This window comes from Mirounga angustirostris, unplaced genomic scaffold (assembly GCF_029215605.1).
Source record: "Mirounga angustirostris isolate CCGP_5_RB_7025 unplaced genomic scaffold, mMirAng1.0.hap1 SCAF_12, whole genome shotgun sequence".
Lineage (NCBI taxonomy): Eukaryota > Metazoa > Chordata > Mammalia > Carnivora > Phocidae > Mirounga > Mirounga angustirostris.
In genome coordinates, this window is record NW_026991720.1 from 4,879,692 (window position 1) to 4,894,150 (window position 14,459).

Sequence of the window (14,459 nt, forward strand, 5' to 3'; positions counted from 1 at the left end):
CCGTAATGCCAGTAACACGAGAAACTCTAATTAGGGCTTGTTTCAACCGCATGTCACCGAAGTCCAGCCTAGGGGCTTTCCTGATAGAGGCTTATTTTCCTCACCTCACAAGTGTAGAGAGGCAGGCCCCGCATAGCTGTGTGGGTTTCCGTAGTGTCATCAAAGTCTTGGGCACCTCTTGTCTGCCTGCTCCACATTCTTAGGGCCCACCCTACTTAGGGTGTCCCTTATATTATACTCACTCCAGAGTGGGGCGTGGCAGAGCAGAAGTGGCCCCTGTACCAGGAAAGCAAAACTTAGCAACCCCCAGCAGCAATCCACTCGTGTCTCGTTGGCTACAACCGTGATACCTGCTGACCCCTCTCTGCAAGGGATACGGAGGAAAATAGTTTTTCAACTGGGTGCACTGCCTTCCCCCACCCCCCAAATTGAGGTTTTATACTTAAGGAAAAGGAGAGGATGTTTAGTGGGTAATCAGGTACGAGAAATGCTCTGTACCATAGTAGTAATCAATAGATTTTTGAAAGATGAGACGTCTGGCACTTTATTCTTAGCTTATCGCCAGTTTCAGTGTGAGTGCATGTGGACCCCTCCCCAGGAGACTTCCTGGGGTGCCTTTCAACCTTGCCATCGTTTTCCACATTTTCTTGATGCTAATTAATAGCCAGCTCCTTCCTCAGAGGTGAAATTTCATGATTTAATTTCCTTATTTATTTGTATTTGCTTGTGTGGATCCGTTTTGGCAAATGGATTTAGATTTTTCTTTGACGTTCCGGTAAATGTGTTTTTACACATTGTTGCAGACTCGTTCTGTAGCCTGCCGTTACTGCGCTGCTCCACTTTGACTGACAGTTTTACATTTTACACAGGTGATATTCTTGAATTTCATGGTCCAGAGGGAACAGGAAAAACAGAAATGCTTTATCATTTAACAGCACGATGTATACTCCCAAAATCGGAAGGGGGACTGGAAGTAGAAGTCTTATTTATTGACACAGATTATCACTTTGATATGCTTCGGCTGGTTACAATTCTCGAACATAGACTGTCCCAGAGTTCTGAAGAAATGGTAAAATGCTGCCTCGGAAGGTTGCTTCTGGTGAACTGCAGTAGTAACACCCAGCTGCTCCTCACGCTGTACTCACTAGAAACCGTGGTTTGTAGCCACCCTTCCCTCTGCCTTTTGATCTTGGATAGCCTGTCTGCTTTTTACTGGATAGACCGCGTCAATGGAGGAGAAAGTGTTAACCTACAGGAGTATACCCTGAAGAAATGTGCTCAGTTCTTAGAGAAGCTCGTAAATGAGTATCGCTTGGTTCTTTTTGCAACAACACAAAGTATAATGCAGAAAACCACAAACTGGACAGAAGGGCCTTCTTCTGCCTTGAACCATCCGAGTGAGGCAGATGCGGACTACAGACCCTATCTCTGTAAGGCATGGCAACAAGTAGTAAGGCATAGAATATTTTTCTCCAAACAAGAGGATTTTAAAACCAGCAACCAGTTTTCTTTGGTTTCACGTCATTTAAAAAGTAACAGTTTAAAAAAGCATATTTTTATTATTGGAGAAAGTGGCATTGAGTTTTGTTGATATGTATCATAAAATAGTGTTTTTCAGGATATTATGCAAAATTTAAAAAGTCCTTAATGGGCTAAAATGATTCGATTATAAAGCTTTAAACTCTGGGAGAATTAATATAAATGTTTCTACACAGAATGGAATTTTTTTTTTTTTTCCAGAATGGATTTCTTAAACTAGTACAGTAGAACTTTATTCTCTTCTTCGGTTGTTGAAGATAAATCAAACTGGTGGTAATAAACTGTATATTAAGCTTGTTTTAAAACTAAATAATCTACACATGGCAGCCTAAATAAAATGAACTTTTTTATAACTTTGTGTCACATTTCTGGAATTTAGTTAAGTACTTAATTGTTCAGGAAAGTTTAAATGCGTTTCCGATTTCTCATATGTAACTCCTTTAGGAAGCTGTGACTTTGGAAAATGTTCTGTAGAGCTGTTATTTCTGCAGAGGGGATGAAAACAAGGAGCCTGCCCATCTGCCTTTCACACCAAAGACTGGAAAGTCAGAGCATTCTGATCTGAGTTAGAATGAGTCCAAGATGGAGTTGCATTCTGGTTGGGTCTCTATCATTTTTTTTAACACAGGGAAGTAATATACCCATTCAAGGAATTCTGTGAAGATTGTTTGGAAATTTTCATCTCCTCATTAAGTGATAGACACATGCTAAAACTGTATTAAAACTGTATGTTACTAGTATGTTCTTAGCCATTTAGAATAGTCCAGCCATACCATGAAATGAATCAAATTATTTCCAGCTGAGAGCTGGACAAGGCTCTGTGTACTTTGGCCAAGGGGTGGCCAGAGTGGGGAGCGTGCACCTCGAGAGGTACACAAGGTAATGTATTGTGGAGAGGAAGAAAATCTCAGAACTTCTATTTATACATTTTAATCTAAGAAAAGATGAAATTGCATCAATATTTGATATTCAGTTGACTCTGATGCACTCATTGATCTGTGTGTCGGGTGGTCATCTGTCACATTCATATCTGAAGTATCCTGTGGGGAAAGTGGAAAGAATTGACTGATGTTTTCGTGGGTATGTTCATTTATATGTTACCAATTTAGTTAAAACTAACTGTAAATTAACCTACCTAACAAAGATTCTTTTTAAGGGCTTAGAAAGGATCCTGCAAAGAAATTAAGATTGACGTTAATATTCTTCATGATGCAGGGACAGCAGAGGTGGCGGATGCTGTCTGTGCCCTGCTCACGGACCCTGTGCCACCTCTAGCTTACCTGCAGTTTCCAAAACCCACTTCTGGAGGTGTCTGCTGGCTGCCAGAGCCTGCTGGGCTGCATGTGGGCCAGGCCGGGCAGTCCTTGACCAGTGAAGGGCAGGATTTGGTGTGTAAACACTCCAGCTTCCTTACCCCTCAGCTGAGAGGACACTGAGGTTCTCTCAGGAGTGGCCCCAGTAGGATTGGTTCCCATTGCTTACAGCAGCAGTCCATTTATTAACACACTGCATACTGTCTTCTGTCCTTCCGTCTCACTTCACCCTCATGGGGCCTCCTGGGATTGTCACCCTAATGAAGGACAAGTCCTAGGGTAGGAGCTACTTCTGTTGTGGATCCAGGGGGAACCAGACTGTCCGTAGACAATAAGAAGTGGTCAGACAAACAGCCCTCCTAGGCCCAGTGTTTGCTTTACGGCCATATCGTGAAATTTAAAACAATGGTGGTCCCAAGGGCAATCAAGTCAAGTTACGCAGGATCACATTTCTGTCATTCACACTCTCACACCCATATGCCCTCAACTAATTTATTTTGCCAGTAATAAACTTTAAAATACTTAAGAATATGACCTATTTTATCCCCAGCCCATCCTTTTTCGCTTTGTATTTTTGTGGTTTTTATTACATGTTACGTGTAAGTAATTTATAAATATTTGTATGTTGGAGGAATATGCTGGTTTCCCCCTGGATAAGTGTGTGATCAGTAAGATTGAGAATCTCTTGAAGTGCCTGGGTGGCTCGGTCGGTTGAGCGTCTGCCTTGGGCTCAGGTTGTTATCCTGGGGTTCTGGGATTCCCGCCCCCCCCACCGCCCAAGGCTCCCTGCTCAGTGGGAGTGTGTGTGTGCGTGCACACACGCTTAAATAAATAAAATCTTAAAAAATAAGATAAATCTCTTGGTCTGCTCTAAGTTCCATCTCTTTTTAGCTGTTTGGAAAAGATAAGAAATTCCATTATCTTCCCTGGTCTAGCTCTGGGTATATGCGTCAACACGCATGTATGAAAAACTAAGCAACTCTTAGCAGAATTCTATCCTTGTTTCCATTTCTCATCTATATAAATGAAATATTAACTTAATGGACTTGTTCACAGATTTATAACTTATTCTTAGGGAACATGATTAAAAAATAATGAACTTTTATATTAACTTAAATTTTCAATTATATATTAATGTGTCAGACCAAAGACTTAGTTATCTTAAAAAGATTTGTTATCTGACGTGTTGGAAGGAATTAAGAATCCTGGTTAATAAAAAATTCTTTTAAACTAAAACTTATACCAATGGGATTTCTTGAACACTACAGAAAATTTAATACTTATAAAAAGAATGAGACTTACAGGGAAAGAGAAATGGTACATCCTAAGTTATACAGATAACAGATACAGGGGTGCTGGTTAGAACCAGAATAATGGAGTGAGGGCTTGCAAATCTTCAGAGTGTTCCATTTACCTGTAAAAAGGGGGTGAACTTCTTGGAATCATTGTGAGAATCTAGTGAAAGAAAATTGCACATGAAAGGTATTCCAGACATTCATCTGATAAATGCAATACAAAACTAAGATAGTGCTTACCTTATTGCTTCCTTTGTATATAGTTTTCAGCCTTCAACTATCAAATGTGGTATTATTAATACCATTCCAGGAAATTTTGATGCAGACACTCTGCTTTATGGATTATCTAAGAATGAGGGTAAAAGACCGACATTTTCAGATGAACAAAAACAGAATTTTCCACCAAAATTGCCTCACTAAAGGAACTTCTAAAAGATAAACTTCAAGAAGGAGGAATATTATCACAGAAGGTCTGAGATGTAAGAAGTAATAGTGAGTAAAGGAAATAGTAAGCACTTGAGGGGTGCCTGGGTGGCTCAGGTGTTAAGCATCTGCCTTTGGCTCAGGTCATGATCTCAGGGTCCTGGGATCGAGCCCCGCATCAGGCTCCCTGCTCAGCGGGAAGCCTGCTTCTCCCTCTCCCACTCCCCCTGCTTCTGTTCCCTCTCTTGCTGTGTCTCTCTTTGTCAAATAAATAAATAAAATCTTAAAAAAAAAACAAAACTCAAAGGACATCGGAGAAAACAGTAGAAATTAATGAAATAGAAAACAAAACAGGAACAACAAAGTCAAATGAGCAAGAGCTCAGTTTTTAGGAATGAATAAGAACATAATTGAATAGAGCAGAGATTTTTTTTTTTAGCATATTAACAACTTTATATCAATAAATTTGAAAACAGACAATGGACACCTCTTATCAAAACACTCAAAAAAAAAAAAAGAAACTGAAAAATACATAATCATTGTTGAACTAATACTTTGAACTCTCCCAGTCAGAGTTACTTCCAGTACTAGCAGAACATGTAAAACAAACCAAACAAAAACAACTGGATAAAACACACATTTATATTTAAGGTATCAAAGAGCTAACCAGTTAGGAATTACCAGATGAAGGTTCAGAAGAGGAAGGACATCCCGATGTCAGTTGAAGGGTCTGAGAGCGCACTGTACTTTGTTGGTGTCACTTTGCCGGGGAGCCTTAGTAAACCACTCCCCTCACTAGGAACCCTGCTTGGTGGAGTCCTAGGATTAAGGGTGAAATTGAAGCAGATCAGCCTTGCACAGGCCACATCTTGGCCTCTCATCATCTGGGTGGTTTGAAAAATCACAAGCCTTGAAAATTTCTCAAAATCTGTTTTAAAAACGAACTAGGGCGTATAGAAGAAACAAGAATGGCACAGTGTTGGTAACTTAAGTCTGGGTGGAGGGTGGGTTAAAGTGGTCTCAGATTTTTAGTGCCCCCATATCCCAACCAAAACAAAAGTTCTCTGAGGAGGATGATAATATCATCTGAGCCTTCAAATTATTTCTAAAAGTGCATTCTCAAATGCACTATCCAAAACAGGCACACATACACAACTCCTACAGACCTAGAGTACTTAGGAAGAACAACATGGGGTGTGGGAGTGGGGGCCAGTGGAGTTAGTGTTCAGACTCTGGGTGCATGTATACCAATAATTATATTTAAATGGACTAAGTTCTCTGGTTTAACATACATTTTCAGACTGGATTTTAAAATGCATATTTGCTATTTTAAAGAGACCTCTAGACATAAGAATACAAGAAACGATATTAAGGGAATGGAAAAAAGATCCTCAAACATGAGTGAAGGGAAGACTGATCTATGTATATTAATATCCAAAGATATTAAGCTGGAAAGTATCTTTACTAGAGGTAAAGATTAGTAACAAAATTGATAAATCTTTTAGTTCACCAGGATAATATGAAGTTTACAGAAGTGTAAAGGAGTCCATTCAGAATCATGGGTAGATTTTAACACCCTAGTGTTTGATACAAGGAGCAAAAGCAGTAAGCATACTGAAGACTGAACACAGTCAACACATGTCGTACCACCCACCAAGTGCAGAACACATTATTTTCTAGCGTGATTATAACATTTTTTAGTGACCTTATACTGGGCCATAAATCTGTCAACAGAGTTCACAGGATTGAAATCACAGAGTAAGTTCTCCATTGACAATATTTAGGGGGAAATTTACAGCCTTAAATCCTTATATTAGATCAGAAGAAAGTCTAAAAAATGAGCTAAATAAGCATTTACTTGAAAATGAATAGCAAATTAAATCCCCTTCCCTGTGTAGAAGAAATGTAATAATAAAAGCAGGAATTAATAAAAGGGGAAATGTAATAAAGGATCAACAAAGGCAATGGTTATTTCTTTGAAATGGCTAATCAAATTGGTAACCCCCTGGCTAGGCACAAATAACCAATATCAGAAATGAAAAAGGGGACACCTCTGCAGATTCTACTGACCTTCAAAAAATAAGTTATTAGTAATTATTTCGTGTTCAAGATTTTTGATAAGGGGTAAAATGGGCAAACTAATAGAAAAATAACAGCTTATTAAAGCCTGCACAGGAGACATTTTAAAAGCCTGAATAGTCTTTAACTATTAAAGAAATTGGACCGGAAATAAAAGACCCCTAAGGAAACTCCAGGCTTTGATGGTTTCTCCAATGAGTTATCAAGCATTTGAAGGGAGAATGGTGTCAATTTTATGTGAACTCTTTGAGAGAATAGAAAAAAGAGGGTCAGGGTCAGATTCCAATTCATTTAATTAGGGTATCAACACTTTGATGCCAAAACTGGACAAGACATATGAGGGGGAGATTACATATATGAAGGACATATATGCAAAAATACTGAACACAATCAACAAACAATTCAATGAAATAGAAATTGGATACTACGTCATGACCAAGTTGGATTTATCCCAGAAACAGATTGGTTTAGCATTTGAAAATCAATCAGTATAATTTACCACATAAACTGGATTAAAGGGAAAAACAAGATCTCAGACCATGTAGAAAAGTATTTTATAGGATTCAGTATCTTCATGGTAATATATCAGTGTAAATTTCACAGATTAAAAGTAAAAAACAGTGTGATTATTTCAGACACAAAAAAGCTTTTAATAGGGCGCCTGGGTGGCTCAGTCGTTAAGCGTCTGCCTTAGGCTCAGGTCATGATCCCAGGGTCCTGGGATCGAGTCCCACATCGGGCTCCCTGCACCACGGGAGGCCTGCTTCTCCCTCTCCCACTCCCCCTGCTTGTGTTCCTGCTCTCGCTGTGTCTCTGTCAAGTAAATAAAATCTTAAAAAAAAAAAAAGCTTTTAATAAAATACAACATCTTTTCATGATATTCTTACCATAGAATAGAAGATAATTTCCTTGAGCAGATAAAAGGTCTCTACAAAAATCCCATAGTAAACATTATTAAATAGTGAAATAGCAGGATTCCCTTTAAAATCAACAGAACAAGAACGCCTGCGATCGCTCGTACTCAACGTTGCTCTGAAAGTGTCAGCACAGCAAGGCAAGGAGAAGGAATAAAAGGCGTAAGGAAGAGACAAAACTCATAATTGTATGATTGTGTAATGTGGAAACCTAAAATTGTCTATAAACCTATTAGAATTAATAGTTTAGCAAATTTGCTAGTTAAAAGATTAACTTTTTCTGGGCAGCTGGATGGCTCATTTGGTTGAGTATCAAACTCTTGGTTTCACTTCAGGTCATGATCTCAGGGTTGTGAGATTGGGCCCCATGTCAGGCTCAACGCTGGGCAAGGAGCCTGCTCAGGATTCTCTTTCTCCCTCTCTTCCTACCCGGCGCCCCCCCCAGCACTCTCTCTCTCTCTCTCTCTCAAAAAAAAAAAAAAAAGATTAATTTTTTTCTAAATACTAGCAGAATTAGAAGAATAGTTTAAAAATTTACAATTTCAGTCATAACTAGAAATAGGAGATCCCTAGAAATCTCAAAAATTCACAAGACCCTGAGAAAATTATAATGCTATATTTAAAGAAGCTTTAAAGAAAACCTAAATAAGTGGCGAGAGATACCAGCTTCATACATACACTCTGTATTTTCGAGCTATCAGTTCTGCAGTGGATAAACCCATCCAGTGTTATTCCTGTCAAAATCCCAACAAAGTAGTTTTCTTTGTCTTCGTTTTGGAACTTGGCAATCTGATTCTTGAATCGAATAGAGCAAGGCATCAAAAATAGTCAAGACCCTTGTATCAGTTCAGGTCTTAAGGAGACAGAGGCTAAAATGTGGTTAGAAGTATAAAATGTGAAAGAAAGGGAAGAGGAGGATTTGGCGGGGAAAGCCTTCAGGCTGAGATGCAGGTGTGACACTGGTGGGCAGAGGGGAGAAGGAAGGAGAATTGGCAGCAGGAACTTCAGCCTGGTAGCAGAGCTCTGAGAAAGTCTTGGCCTGATCAACAGGGAGCCCCAGTACAGAGATGGTAGGGGAGTCCATCGTCGGGCAGAAATGGCCAGGCCTTGGCGAGTTGCCTGGGAAGAGCATTACCTCAGCTCAAATGCTGCAGCAGATCCAGAAGGTGCTTTAGCTGGAGGCTGTCAACTCCACCAGTGAGTGGTGGCATATCCCCTCTCAAAGGGAGGTCTGAACACTGCCCTTCCAAGGCTGCTCTGTGTTCCAAACTAAGACTGAGGTAGGGAGACTTATCCTATTATATGGAAAGATGTTCTATAGCTAAAGTAATTGAAGTAATGTTATTGGTACAGAGATAAACAAGTAGACCAGAAAGAGCTCCAGAACAAACCCACCCAGGAATGGAGCTTGATACATGTCAAAAGGAGCAAATCATTGTGGAAAAGATGGACTATTCAAATTGTAGCATGAATAGATGATACATATGGAAAAAACCTGGATCCTTATATAATATTAAAAGAATCCATTTCAGTGATTAAAGACATAAATGTAAAGGCAAAAGATTAAAAACCACAGGGGAATATGAGAATATATTTGTGATATTATAGGGAAGTACTTCAAACAGACAAAAAAATAACTAATGCAAAAACATAAATTTGAGGGGCGCCTAGGTGGCTCGGTCATTAGGCATCTGCCTTCAGCTCAGGTCACGATCCCAGGGTCCTGGGATCGAGCCCCGCATCGTGCTCCCTGCTCCGCGGGAAGCCTGCTTCTCCCTCTCCCACTCCCCCTGCTTGTGTTCCCTCTTTCGCCGTCTCTCTCTGTCAAAAAATAAATAAAATCTTAAAAATAAATAAATTTGACATTAAAACTTTTTATGCATCGAAAGAAAAAGTAACAAGCTACAAACAAAGTATATTTGCAATCCATGTGAACGTGCTCGGTATCCAAAACAAATTGCATATATGCATCATATGAATATACACATATACGTTGTATATATTTTTCTATTCATTAACTTTCCTAATTTGTTTTATATGTGTATGATACTCTATGAATATATGGTATACACACAATAAGGAAAATTTAATGAAAAGAAAAATGGGCAAAACTGATTTGAGGGCATTTCACAGAAGAAATGGGAATGATCAAAAAACATAAAATGAGGTTCAGTCTCATTGTTCATTTGGAATACAAACGAAGATCTCAGTCAGATGTCATTTCTTCCGTAGTTGGAGGACAGAAACTTAAAAGGCTGACGGTAGCAAGCAGTGAAGATGTGCAACAGACTTAAGTGCTGATGGCAATGTGAGCCCGTGATGGTGCTGCACTTGGGAAACTAATTTGCCATTATTTCATCAAGCTAAACACCTACACCCTTTACTCTGGTATATGTCCTGGAGAAGTTCGTGTTTATATGCATCAGGAAAGATGTATAAATACTTAGCATTGTTTTTAACAGCAAAAGCCAGAATCCACTAAAACATCCATTCACCATAGTATGGATAAACAGATGATAGTTTATTCATACCACGAAGCACTCAGCAGTGTTAAAATTGAATGCACTACTGCAAGTACATAAACATTAGATAAATATGTTTTTTAAAGATTTATTTATTTTGGTCACCCACACACGTGAGTGCAAGAGGGGCCAAGGGAGAGAGTGTTTAAGCAAACTCCCCGCTGAACACTGAGCCTAACACAGGGCTTGATCCCAAGACCATGAGATCACAACCTGAGCCAAAACCAAGAGTCGGCCACTCAACGGACTGAGCCACTCAGGCGCCCCTGGATAAATTTTTAAGCATAATGTTAAATTTTCTTAAAATATTGCCAAAGAACATATTCAGTATAATACCTGTTTTTTTGATAGCTTTATTGAAATATAATTTGCACTTTGGTGGTTTTTAGTATATCCAGAGTTGTGCAACTGTTTAATTTTAGAAAATTTTCATCACTCCCCCCAGAAAAACCCATACCCTCTCTCCTCAGCCCCTAGCAACCACTAATCTACTTTCTGTCTCCATGCATTTCCCTATTCTGGGCCTCTCATATAAATAGAATCACACAATATGTGGTCTTTTGTGGGCTTCTTTCACAAAGCATCATGTTTTCAAGATTCAACCATGTTGCAACATGAGTCAGTACTCTGTTACTTTGTATTGCCTTATAGTATTCCGTTTTGAGAATATGCCACTTTAAAAATCCATTCATCAGTACGGACATTTGGGTTGCCTCCAGTTTGGGGCTGTTATGAATGATGCTGCTGTGAACACTCATAAGTTTTAATGTGCACATTCTTTTTAAAATAAGGTTCAAAGACAAGCAAAACTAAACAGTATATGCTAAGATTAGAAAGAAAAGGAAGCAGCAGAATGAGATTTGTCGATGTTCTATCCAGTTCATTAAGGTTCATTTTTAATAAGCCTCAGGTCATTATCGTACATTACAGTAATCATAACATACACACAAAGGCGCAGCTGGAAAGGGTGCTCTGGCCTCCACATTTTGAAAAGTTTGGTGATTGTGGGAGGGTCGCTGGCCTCTAAAATCTGCAAGTAGGTTTTGATTCTTAGGGATACCTGGGTTCTCATTTCGCACATGAATTCTTCTACTGTACTCCCACTTTCCAAACATGCCCATTCTTGAGCAGTTTTTGAGTTCTGATGGGAAAATCAGCATGTCTGTGGGTTGCCTGCTGAGGCTTCCATGTCCTCTGTTTATTGGGTCCACAGGCCTCCCCCAGTCACCAGCCTTCTAGCTTCAGGGATCGGAGATCGTGTTCCTGTTGTCTTTCCTCCTTGCTTTATCTTTCCGGGTTTTGACTGCACCCCCTTTTCTGACAGTTCAGCCAGATTTCAGGAGGAATTAAGAGGTGAATAGATAGGTTCAACGGCTGTGATTATCCAGAAATTTTAGAATTTAAACTGAGTCGAGGTTTCCTATTTGTAGCTAAGAGCATCTTGATCTGACATGTTATCAATAGTATTTTCCCATAGAAATATTCTACAGTATGAGATGTAAAGGCTACATGGCATTCCCTTTTGCAGATGTTTACTAATCATTTTGAATTGGGGGTTTCCAATGTGCCAGTTATTTATTTATTTTTAAGTAGGCTCTACACCCAGCAAGGAGCCCAACATGGTGCTTGAACTCACAACCCTGAGAGCAAGACCTGAGCTGAGTGCAAGAGTCAGATGCTCAACCAGCTGAGCCACCTAGACACCTTCCAATTATTTTTTTAAAACAGAACATGGAAATACATTTGCTGCAATGTTTTCATGTTATCAAATGTCTCAAGAAGGTTTATACCAGTTTATACTCCTGCCTTCGGTGGAGGAGGATCTTGGCATCTCACACCGTAACAACAGGTATACGTATTTACATTTTATATGTTATTTTCTAATTATATTCATCTGAACAAGAAATCAGTCATAATCCCATCATCCAATGATCTCTGTTATTAATATTCTGGACTATTCTGGACCGGTCTTTATGATGTATTCACATTGTTTTTGAGATAGTGTTTTGGCTTTTGTTTTTGCTTTGTTCGTTTTGTTTTTTTTTTTTCTTTTCTTTGCTGTACATACATACTTGTTAACAGCATGCTGTGGACACCTTTCCACATTGGTACATACTGATCTAATCATTTCCAAAGCTCTGTGTATCATTGTTTGCTTAACCCACTCCTAGTGATGGACATCTAGATTGTTTATATATTTTTCTAAATCCTTATACATACAGCTTTGTAGGGGTCCAATTCTTTCCTTTAGGTAAATAAAGAGATATTGCTAGGTTAAAGGATGTTTACTTTTTTGAGTTCTCAGTATATTAATATGTCCTGCTGAAGGTTGTGGGAAACAGTAGAGCTGATCATAAAGGTGAGGCTTTGGCAGTATCATTTGATCTCCTGCATTATTCGGTTCCTGGACTTCTAACTTGTGCGAGCTAATGAATTTACATTTTGCCTAGTACGGCAAGATTATTAATCTGTAATTTCAAACTCTTGCTAAGCTAAAGAGGAAGGCACTTGACCTACCTATGTTAGTATTTAAGTAACACAAAGTTCAGATTTCAGCTGTGATGGGGATAGCAAAATGCTGTGCTTCCTGTGAGTGCTAACAAATCACTCAAAATTTAGGAAGTTTGCACGTATTTTATATAGATACGTCTAAATTGAGAATATGGGTTAATATTTAGAGTAGCCGTAGCCTGATATATTACATTGCATCTGAAGTCTTGAATTGACATGAATTAACCTATACATCTTTAAATATTTGCAAAATTATATTTGATATGAGCCTGTAATAAATGACCATATTACAATTCAGAAGCTGGAAAGTGTAGTGAGAGTTGCCATGGGAACCTTAATGTGATAGTCCCTTGCTTCCATTTAAATTTCATTTTTAATATTACATTAACATTTTTGCATTTAATGGATAGATATTTGAATTAATATTGAAGTGCTTGCTAATATAAATAAAATATAAGAAATGAAAATGTGATTTTTCTTCCAATGAACAAATGAACGTATAACCCAAGATCTTGTAGAAATAACAGCACTTGAGTTTTAAATTATTGGATTCCATTAATTTATTTTGAAGTTTCTTAAAGGATCTCTTTTAAAAGATTAAGAAATATTTATGGATAGTCACATAATTCATGTCTTTACATCTCAAATACAGCCCAGAATTTCCTGAAGTCTGTTTGGGGAGTTTTCTTCACTGTGACTTAGTTTATTCTTTTGTTTTTTTCTGACCAGTTGACCTCTGAGGTCTCTCCGACCTCTAAGTCCATCTTAGTGTACTAATTATTTATAGGGTGATAGGCTTCATCTCACTTAAAATTCTAACTACATTACCAAATACAGATTTGTCTGTTCAAGTTCATTGTATGAAAATCTAACTGATGCCAGAGATACAGGTATTCTTTTATTACAGAGGATTCTTGACTATACAAGAATATTCATACATAGGATTACATGTGAATAGTGCGTTTGAAATAGAAGTAACTGGGGGCGCCTGGGTGGCTCAGTCGTTAAGCTTCTGCCTTCGGCTCAGATCATGATCCCGGGGTCCTGGGATCGAGCCCCGCATCGGGCTCCCTGCTCTGCGGGAGCCTGATTCTCCCTCTGCCTCTCCCTCTCCCTCTGCCTCTGCTGCTCCCCCTGCTTGTGCTCTGTCTCTCTCTCTCTCTCAAATAAATAAATAAAATCTTCAAACTAGGTTAATTTTCATTTCTTCCTGTGGAGAAGTGAGGGCATCTTATTTTCATATGAGATCTGGCTGTCATAAGAGGATACGAGTAGATCCACATGTTGCAAGGGGTTGGCTGTGCCATGCTGTTTCGTGTCGTCCACGATACCGCGATCCACATGGCCATGCCTACTTCACCCCCTACACACACACCCCCCCCCTTGGCCACTTACCTTCTGGACAGGAGCATCACTAGCGCTGCCTCACGTTGCTTCTGCGCTGGTAGGCCCAGCTCATAGCTGTTGCTACCAGAGCCGTACAAATGGGGGAGCCCCCAGCACCGACCTACCGCGAAAGCCCATCTACTGTGCCTGCCTCCTGGCCTCCCCACTAACTGCCTAAAGAGGCCAGGTAATACAGCCTGGAAATTTAGGGGCCGAATGCCCTCTGGGGCTGACTCTGACTGATGACAGTTCGGGAAGGGAAGGGGACTAGCATGTAACTTATTTTCCCCTTCTCCCCCAAAATGGACTGCTCCTCGGTGCAGTGCTTGCTGTGAATGCACCGAAGACGTCCTGTGAGACCAGGCTTGTGGTGCACCTGTGTGTATGCTCTTCTGACTTCCCGTTCCCCTCTCTAATGAAGTCTTAGCCTGCTAGCTTTATAAACCTCGTAGACATGGGCTAAGATGGTGCCAGCAC

At 39.5% G+C, this 14,459-nt stretch overlaps 1 protein-coding gene across 1 annotated transcript in view; it reads left to right on the forward strand.

The window, feature by feature from the left end:
• Nucleotides 1-13,758, forward strand: part of XRCC2 (X-ray repair cross complementing 2) — a 36,840-nt gene extending 23,082 nt beyond the window's left edge. The window contains exon 3 of the mRNA XM_045864006.3: nucleotides 870-13,758. Within this exon, the coding sequence (XP_045719962.1) occupies nucleotides 870-1,591 (722 nt within the window). The 3' untranslated portion in view covers nucleotides 1,592-13,758. The remainder of the gene's footprint in view (nucleotides 1-869) is intronic.
• Nucleotides 13,759-14,459: the final 701 nt, after the last annotated feature.